Source organism: Montipora capricornis, chromosome 3, assembly GCF_036669925.1.
Source record: "Montipora capricornis isolate CH-2021 chromosome 3, ASM3666992v2, whole genome shotgun sequence".
NCBI classification, from domain to species: domain Eukaryota; kingdom Metazoa; phylum Cnidaria; class Anthozoa; order Scleractinia; family Acroporidae; genus Montipora; species Montipora capricornis.
The window spans coordinates 54,628,759-54,638,758 of NC_090885.1; the positions used below are offsets into that span (position 1 = coordinate 54,628,759).

Here is a 10,000-nt window from a genome sequence, read left to right on the forward strand (position 1 = left end):
GTGACTGTTAACTGACATGCTTGCCTGTGCATGCTCTGAAGCATTATTTGTTGTTTTGAACAAAAGGATGCAGTTCTTAGGAATGATTAAACCACAGTTGAATTTACATGACTTGTGACGTTTTCTTTTTATTCCCCTTGTATCTGTAAGTCTGATTTCTTCACAATAATAAATTTCGTAAATATACATTGCTCTGTAATGATGCCATTGTTCTTTTTCTTCCCAATACAATTACATGTAGCTGCTTTTATTAAATAGCACCGCAATAATCCTTCTGTATTATTACCAGAATTCTCTTAAAGTAGTCCTTTTTCTGCAGTTAAACGAGATATTAACCAGTCAAAAAATATGTCCCCTGCATTAACCCATTGACTCCTGGGTCATTGACTTAACAGATTTTACTCTGTCTAACGCCAGACGATATTTTTACTCATCAACCGGGGCATCCAGGGTCACCTAAGAAGTGAATGGGTTAAGTAATAATTTTGCCTGTCAAATGGAGGCATATTTGTCACAATTTTATGGTTGAAAAGGTTCTCAAAAATCATTGGACGTTTTCATGTGGACTGAAAGACTTAATTTTAGTATAGTGAGCTTAGAAAGTGGCTAATTTTGACAAAAGGACTAGGTTTCTTATGAAACAAAAAGAATTTTTTACCAGGAATTCATCTCAAAAAAAGTCCACCAAAAGTGATAATCATAAAATGGATCAAGGTTGCTTCTGTGATTTTTGAGCACTTTTTAAACAGCAAAATCATCACTTAAACATTTCTTCCACTCTTCACTGTTCAGAATATCATCTTTGATGTGAATTAATTATTAGGTCCACTTTCAAATTCAATAGCTCCATTGTTGCTAGACCTGTCCGTATTATTGAATCAAAGCAACTTAGGAATTTCTGCAGAGGATAAGAATATTGTCCAACACGATGTTCCACTATGAAGCATAATAGGAACCCTTAAAGCAAGGACGACAATGACGGCGGCTACAAGAACGCTACAAAACAATAGGTTTAAATAGCAAAAACAATAGTTCAGGCCCCAGTTGTTCAAACGATGGATAGCACTATACACCCGATAAATCACTAACCAGTGGATAACTCAATTGGTTTTGCGAGTGTTTATCCGGTGGATAGCGCTAGCCATTGTTTGAACAACTGGGGCCTGCACGCCCTGCATGTGATACATTTCTGTGCCATTCTTGTCTTGACAACGACGTGAAATGATCAAATTTGAGGTCATGTAGAGGACGAGAGCACCTGACAATGGATGTTTAATTTTCTCCCTAAATATCCACACCATTCTCATCAATTTTATTTTTGGAATGTGTATTCACACTTTTCAAGCTGAGCGACATGGAACAGTAACAGGAAATAACATTTTTAGACAACATTGTTGTAGCCGTCATCGATGTCCTTGCTTAAGGTCCCTGATAGTTCTGCAGCACAAGTTTATACATTCAATATCTACCAATATGGAGATCATTTAACTAGCCCAAGAGAATTTGGGTCTGCAAATTTATGATATGTTCTGTAACAAACTCAATGTGTCCTTCACAGCCATCCTTTAGGATGTCGTATGCATTATGCTGCCTGACATTCCAAAATGTGGCTGCAAAGGAAACTAGTAATAAAAATTAACTTAATTTAACTCAACCATTTCCAGGCCGTGAATACTTATTCGGTATGGCGAAATTATGTACAGTCATTGCTGTATTATTTTGCCTTATCTTGTAATAATAATAATAATAATAATTATTATTATTATGAAATCATTGAGTGCACGATTGCAAGTGAAATGATGTACTACCAATAGTGCAGTTATTTGTAGATATTTTAAAAATTATAATAGTTGTTCAACAGCGACATTATGTAATTACTATATACATCACTGTACAATATGTACAAATTAATAATCATTGTCTGACATTGCCATTTTGACTGTGAAAGAGACTAACAAAAAGTCTGTCCAATTCAAATGTCAAGTTTGAAAACTGGCAAAGGATAACACAACCACTCATGCATGGACTATCAAAATTCAGAAAATAGTGCAGGTTGAAAATCCCACAGTAAAAATAATGGACCACTGCACTGTTAAAAATTAAAAGAGAACAAAATACACTGGTACCATAACAAGCAAAAAACATCACAGACTTGTTTTCACCTGATTACTAAAGTTCCCTTTCTTAGAGATGGAAAGAGTTAACTAATGAAACACTCGCGGCATGGACTAATTAATTAACCCATTGACTCCTGGAGTGAGACTTACAGATTTGAATTAATGTTAGATGAGGAGCAGGCATTATATTAGCTCAATTGACTGGTGAATGTTGACAGCGAGAGGTTGCAAGTTCAATTCCCAGCAACTTCAACATCTGTTGTGACTTTGTGTAGATTTAAATACCTTTAAAATTGAGCACTGAGAGAGGGAAGGGGGTAAAGTGTGCACATCCAGTTGACTTCCATTGATATCAGCATTGTAGCTGAAGGAACAGCCGATGTTAAATAAAGTGACTTTACCTTATTTTAAATTACCTTTAAAATGTGCAGAAATGAAAGTCAATTTCAACTATAGTATTATTCTAAAAATTAAATAAATAAAAAAATCCAATTTGTGCTGTTTTTGGCATTTGCACCATTCACAATGTGTGGGATTGAGGCAAATAAAAATTTAAGTTCACGGGCACTTATATTTACAGTGACAAATAACAACGACAAGGCTACATCACTATACACACACTTAATTTTACACGGTAAAAGCTCTATATCTTTGACTGTAAAATTCTGTTGTGGTGTTGGTTATCTCCAATCCATTCTCATCTGTCCTAATGGGGTATCCTTCCATTTTACGAACATCTGTAAATCTGTGAAACCCAGCTTTTCGTATTGCCTCAAGGCCAATATCCCTATAAAAATTTTAAAAAAAAAAAGTTAAATCGCCTTTTGTCGGAGTTCACATAATCATACTATAAATAAAAATAATTTTCTTTATATTCTGAAATTAACGTGCACCTAATTTAAGAGTTAAAAATAGTAAATTATTCCTTAATTAAGTACCACCCTGGTCAGAGTTTTTCTCTGTCCTTGTGTGGGCCCATTTCCATCAGTAGGGCTATCGCTCGCATGTTTCATATGGGGTGGAGACTTACACTTTAATCAAAAATTTGGTTTTATCAACGGAGTTGATAATGTAAATTGGCCACCGTACAGAGATTCTAAAAGCTGACGTTTCGAGCGTTAGCCCTTCGTCAGAGCGAATCTCTGTACGGTGGCCAATTTACATTATCAACTCCGTTGATAAAACCAAATTTTTGTATACTACTTCCCCACCGACGCAGCACTACACTTTTATCAGTTAAGTCTGTTCACATATAAGTGCTACACGGCCAACGTTTGCAAAAACGTAATCCTTCCCTATTCCTTAACTAAACTCACCCTGGGTGCCAGAGGAATTTTCTATCCAAGGTCCAAGACAATGCTGCGCGTGTCGAAAGCAAAGACCGAGTTTTTCAGTCCACCGTCATTGCCTCCAACTCGCGTAGCACTCTCTAGCATGCGAACGCAGACGTATTTCCGGCGGTCGTTTCTCTCCCCCGAAAAGGGAGAGAAACGACCGCCGGAAATACGTCTGCGTTCGCAGGCTAAGCACTCTCTCGGTCCTTTCAAAAAAAATCCTCTGGCACCCATGGTAAAGTGAACTCGTTCGATAAACTTGATTAAAATATTAAGATCCCTTTTTTTACGCTGAGAAACTTAGAAAACCTGGACACTATATTTTGCCATCACATAATTATTTTGCAGTGCAAAGATTCTTTGAAAACAATGTTGAGTCAAACTCTTTCGGCTCTTTAGAAGGTCACATACAATCAAAGCTTTCACCAAAATACAAAACATTTTCCACCCATTTTGAAGTTAAAATGGCCCTTATTTCTTCGGAGAAATTTTCATCACGGTATGTTTTGTCTATTTATAGTTCTTTTGTAAATCATTGAACTTTGCCCATAACAACAAGAGCTCGAAGCATTGTTGTGGAACATCAAACAAAGCTCGAGCGACATTTGCAAGATAAGCATTTTATTTTTTACAATAAAACGGAACAACGATACCAATATCAAAAAGCCTGAGACTTTGCCTAAATTAAGCCACAAAAATGCAATACTCAAGAAGAACAAATTTGAATTAAAGCACAAAACTTACGAGTCTTCGAAGCCCCAACAATCTTCTGGTTTAACTCCAAGTCGCTTAGCAGCCGTGAGAAAGGCGTCTGGTTCGGGCTTGTGGTCTTCGTAATCTTCGTTGCCCAGCACAACATCAAATAAGTGATCAATTTTCGCTAACTTGAGGGCTAAAATCAGAACATAAATTACACGTTTATGGAACAACACTGATATCTTTTTGTTCTAATCGAATAAGCACGTTTTTTCAACGAAGAGTGGTTAGCAGGATGCGAAGTATGACCTCATAAAACAACGGAATATTGAGCTGAACTTTGCACAAAAACCAGCGAGAAAATGGCACAATGTTTAATAGATACGTTTATTATTTCGATAATTCACGCATTAACGGCAATAATTCCCCTCGCTGTTTTATCGAAAATACATGTACGTGCTAAAGGCGTCTAGTGTTTTCGAGCACTGAGATGACCTGCTGAGCCGACCAATATTCTGACCATGTTCACACCCCCGTCATGCCTCCAACTTTTTTTCCGGTCTTCGGTCGCTAACAACGTCAATAAAATTCCGTATTCGAATTGTTTTTAGGACTAAATGCACCCTATTTTTACAAAGTATACACCAAAGAATGTTAAAAGGGTGCAATCGAGTCTTAGCAATCCATTCAAAGGAAATAAGACGCACGAAACAAGCGCGCACGTAACCATTGTATTCCATAATGGACTTTGAACTCAATGACTCTGTTTCCAATGAATGAAAACACGCTTCGAAGTAATTCGGGAGATCGCGCCAGAAATCGTTCCTTTTTAATGTTGACTCTTTGAAAAATGGAATAAAACATATATTTCGAATCCAAAGCACAACGATATGTTTGGGTATTAGTGGAACTTTCCACAGGGGACTGATAGGGGGCGGCGGCTGGGGTATGATCTGCCACCAAATATAGTTCTCGAAGAATCAAAACAAAAATTTAAATCTTTTTCGCTTGCGTCTTTTAACACCTTCAGAGTAATTGTTTTTTTTTTTTAAGCACTGCTTTCGCCCCTATTAGCGAGGTAACTGACTCAATGTAAGATTAAAATTCGAAATAATTATTTAAAAGCTTACCAGTCAAAACTTGCGTTCGCGAGCTCCCCGAAGCCACTGCAGTTGGAATTCCCATTTGATGAGCCTCTTGTGCAAATCGTACAACACACTGGATGGCTGTTACAGACGACAAACCTTCCAAGAAGTATTCTCTCTTTCTGTCGTAGATAACGAAGGGGTCGAGTTTGATTTTTTGTTGTTTTGCCAACACGCGAATAATTTTCTTTCCGGGCACTCCAGCCAAGCTGTAGAAATCGGTTTTACGAAAGACAAGGCCAGTTTCCTTACAGATTTTACACCACGCTTTCCAGTGAATTGGCATGGTATCCACAAGTGTCCCGTCGCAATCAAACACTAAGGCCTTGACGTCTTGGGGCATTATACATGACTCAGGAATCATTTTAGAGACCGTCACGTCCTACTCGATATCAGTAGTTTGTATAGTCGTAACAAAGATGAGTCCTTGTGATTGAGTCGGATCGGCCACTCCTATGACAAGTGAAAAACCTCAGAGATCTCACTCAACCCCTTTCTAGGGATCTACATCGATAAAACCAGACCAATCGATCTAAGAACAACAACTAGGGGTTGAGCACTCCTCTCTGGAAAAACACGACTGCAGAGTGCTTTTCCCTTGCGCTAAATTTACATGCGTCCATAATTCTGACGTCATCTTTTTGTTTTGACTGACCAATCCGCTTTTATTATTGTTTTTAATTGCAAAAGAAAATACCAAAAAGCTCGGAAAAAATGCTTGAAGGTTATTCTCTAGGTTTTCTGCTTCTCACAGTTCCTGGAATTTTTTTAGCTCTTTGTTGTCGCGAATCCAAAAACAATAGTGTTGTAATTAGAGCCCAAGTAAATATCATTTAATGAATGATATTGCATGTACCGTTTACTGATGATCGATGGAATGTGAATACTTCACCAGTGCCTCTTTGAATTACGAAACACCCTTTGCAGTAATGATTTGTTTTGTTTTCAAAATGGTTGCCATTAATACAGAAATAACTGAAAATCATACGTATTTTTTTTGTGACAGCGTGATCTTCCGCTATTCAATAGGATTTTTATTTGCATAAGGCACTTGTGATGAAATGTTAATCAAGCCTTATTTTTGGGTGCTGAGATTAGTTTTTTAAACGCTAGCCGGCACGTTGTCAGAGGCTCCCTCAAGAACTTGAACGCTGAGTAAATTGTTGGTCTTTTTTGATGAACAAAGAGTGCCAAATTTCGGTGTTGGCTTATTGACTACTTTTGTACTTTGACCCTTTGATAACAAACACCCCCTAATCAAAATACGTATTGTTTGCCGACGCTGCGAACCAGCTTATGACGCTTTCGTAATTTTCTTCCTACATTTCCTGCCCCTCCCAACCCAATCAGTGAAGAGTTACTGTGTGTGTATTTTGTTCCTCGTAAAAAGCTTGAGTAAACCTTACTTTCTCCTCTTATTCTTCTTTATCGTCTTTTCTTCCGGCTGATCTTTTCAGTTTATAAATAAAGGACGCCAACGTTCAGTTGACTTGAGTCTCGTCACAACGTCAGTTCCAAGAAATAGACAAAATATTTATACAACTGGGGCATTCCTGGCATTCTCGTTCCCAGAGCCGCGATCCTTTTGACCCGGTGGGGGGGCTGCTCCCTTATATGGACTATATAGGTATGTGCGGCCCCAAAGGGTATTTTGAGCAAGAGCCGATACAACACAGATTTGATTTTAGTGGTGTACTATATTTCGGCTGGCCAAACCAGCCTTCTTCAGGTACAATGAAAGTTTACATTGAATTGCTTCTATGTACATATAGATATAGTAAATGGATGTTGACGTTTACAATACTGGAAAAATGTGATAAAACATGGCAATTACAAAGATTTTGAATTCAAGGCACGGAAAAATAACGGAAATCACTCAAAATAATAAACTGAAATCTGATACGTTTCTTCGCGGATATTAAGACCGTTGGGATCAATTGTCCTGCCTTTTAAATTAAAAAAGCTTCCCTGGCCTTACAGATCGAGTCTCTGTTAGAAAATATTTTTTCGATAGGAATTAATTGCAATGCCTTGGAGAGGGTGTGGGGAGAGTCGTTAAGTTGTCTGTTGCATTCGTCAATGTACCAGGTTTTATCCATAACAACCGTACCGGAACCCTTGTCTGCTGGTTTTATTCAAAATCTTTGTAACTGCCATGTTTTATCACATTTTTTCCAGTATTACGTCAACATCCATTTACTATATATATGTACATAGAAGCAATTCAATGTAAACTCTCATTGTACCTGAAGAAGGCTGGTTTGGCCAGCCGAAATATAGTACACCACTAAAATCAAATCTGCGTTGTATCGGCTCTTGCTCAAAATATTTAGTTTCTCAATTTGAAATAACGCCGATCAGATCAAGCCACTGATCCAACGTACACCGACAGGAAGATTGTACACGGTTGCTTGCTTCAAAACCCCCAAGGGATATGGTTTGTTAGCCGTTTTGGTCTGACATGGAGTATCTATTTTGAGAAACTAAATATTTTAAGCAAGAGCCGATACAACGTAGATTTGATTTTAGTGTACTATATTTCGGCTGGCTAAACCAGCCTTCTTTAGGGACAATGAGAGTCTACATTGGATTGCGTCTATGTACATATATATATAGTAAGTGGATGTTGACGTAATACTGGAAAAAATGTGATAAAACATGGCAATTGCAACGAATTTGAATTCAAATACTAAGAGACCATTTTGGTCTGAAATAGGGTATGGTTTCAGCACTCCAGTCTTGAATTGGGTGTGTTTTAGAAGGAGCTACTTCTTCATCATGAGGTGGTAATCGATAAGACCAACAATAAAATTCCAAACAAAAGCCCTTCTCAAATTATTCCGTCAACCGTGTTACAGCTGAAATAGGTCTGAAATAGGGTATCAAATTTTTGGTCAGGTCTGAAATAGGGTAGGAAAAATTACAGATGTTGGTCTGAAATATTTAGTAGTAAATATTTTGATAAGTAAATATTTTAATTCATAAGTCCTACTTATTTATTCGTAATAAGTAATTAAATAAGTAGTAAATATTTTCATAAGTAAATAATGTAATTCAGAAGTAACTACTACTTAATTTATTCGTAGTTTTTAGTTTTAGATAGATGGTATTATTAGTCTTGTAAATATTCTAATTCATAAATATGTACTGATGAGAAAACCGTGTATAAATAAAGTTATTTGATTTTGATTTTGATTTTGATTTTGAAATAGGGTAAGGGTTTCAGGGAGTGGACCGCACACCCCCATCCAAGTTTTCTGGGAGTCCCCCACCCCCCCGCCCCCGGGCTTTTTGGCTTCGGTCACAAGGGCTAGTATCGAGGCTAGTACCAGCGACCTGTGACCTGTCCAATGTGGAGTTCACCGTGGAGTTTAGTGGGACCAACTGCGGGCAACAAATTCCATTTACAATTTTTTACGATGCTACTTAGCACTCCACAAAACTGAAAAAATTGAGGCGCTTTAACCAAAATTCGATGAAACATTGTGCGGCAGCAGTCCAAAAGAATCACAAAAACGTTGCTCAGCTCAAAATATATATTTATCATTATTTTTATTGGTGTTTGAATTAAGCTGCCTGGTACATATTATACGGCCATAAAGAACCGGGAATAATTTCCCTATTACACTACGAACTCTCGTAAGTTCTGATAAAATCACAGCACACGACAATCACAAAATCCTCCTTAAAATAGCCTAATTAGGCCTAAAAAGTTATGGTTCCTAATCTCAGTCTTAATCTGGATCCTAATCTTAATCTCAATGAATTAGGAGCCAGGGTCGTAGCGTGAGATTTTGAAGGTGTACGTACACGAAGAATGTTTCGAGCGACGAAAGCTTGAGCAATCTCTCTTCGAACAGATAGCCCTTTTTTGTTCAAAGCTCTCAGGGGCATGGCGCCAATTTATCTGCAGGATCTTTGCAAGTCAAGACCCTGGGACGCTACTCCCCTGGGTCTTCTCAAGGTTCCCTGCACATGGTGCAAGACCTTTGGAGATCGCGCATTTGCTGTTGCAGTTCCCAGGTCCTGGAACAGCCGTTCTGTTCCTATCAGAGAGAGTGACTCTGCTGGTAATTTTAAAAGGAACTTTAAAACGCCAAACCGGGATGCAACATGTTGCATTCGTTTGGCCTCCTCGTTCGACAATTTTCAACAGCGTCCAACAATGTTGTATTCTTTTGCCAGGCCTGCGGTATGAGTTAATGAAAAGATACTGGAAATACTCAAATAGAGAGACACCAGTATAGTTCGAAATTTAAAAAAACTTGGCCAGATTTTATAACGACTTTAAAAAATTAATGCGTCCAGGGAATAAGGTTTCCAGGATTTGAGCTGTACACACGGGAGTACGCGCGTATATGGACGCTACTACCCTGGGAGCAATAACGTTTTAGGCCCCTAAAACGATATTTGTCAGTTAGTATTCAATGTATGGTGGGGTCATACATGGTCTTTCAGTTTTTCGTTTCGCTCTTTCGGTGTTTGGCTGTTTCGTGGTTTAGTTATAATGCCCTATCAACAAGAGGCTATCCGAAATCCACAAGAGAGAACTCACCCATCAATACACTGAATATATTTATTGCAACGTGTTAGACTTTGCCTTTGACTCGTGTACGTGTAAACAACAACAACAACAACAACTACAACGACAATTTATTTAGGTGTTTCCATTTTTATACATGGCATTACCTATCAAATTATGCAATGG

General features: G+C 38.0%; 2 protein-coding genes across 2 annotated transcripts in view; one reads left to right on the forward strand and one right to left on the reverse strand.

Moving 5' to 3' along the window:
* Positions 1 to 106, forward strand: part of LOC138043416 (DDRGK domain-containing protein 1-like) — a 17,423-nt gene extending 17,317 nt beyond the window's left edge. The window contains exon 8 of the mRNA XM_068889676.1: positions 1 to 106. This exon is cut by the window's left edge and continues 1,722 nt beyond it. The gene's annotated coding sequence lies outside the window, so the exon portion shown is untranslated.
* Positions 103 to 5,881, reverse strand: LOC138043417 (fructose-1-phosphate phosphatase YqaB-like). Its single transcript, XM_068889678.1, has 3 exons — positions 5,278 to 5,881; positions 4,196 to 4,343; positions 103 to 2,904 (listed from the first exon to the last, which is right to left on the reverse strand). The coding sequence occupies exons 1-3, from the start codon at positions 5,654 to 5,656 to the stop codon at positions 2,745 to 2,747; spliced, it is 687 nt and encodes a 228-aa protein (XP_068745779.1). The 5' UTR covers positions 5,657 to 5,881; the 3' UTR covers positions 103 to 2,744.
* Positions 5,882 to 10,000: the final 4,119 nt, after the last annotated feature.

Bases quoted from the DNA above. Each gene is read 5' to 3' on its own strand.
- LOC138043417 (XM_068889678.1), bottom strand. From the start codon at position 5,656: ATGATTCCTGAGTCATGTATAATGCCCCAAGACGTCAAGGCCTTAGTG. The intron at 4,344-5,277 runs GTAAGCTTTTAA...TTCTGATTTTAG, and splicing joins GCGAACGCAAGTTTTGACTG to CCCTCAAGTTAGCGAAAATT. The intron at 2,905-4,195 runs GTAAGTTTTGTG...AAATTTTTATAG, and splicing joins TGTTGGGGCTTCGAAGACTC to GGATATTGGCCTTGAGGCAA.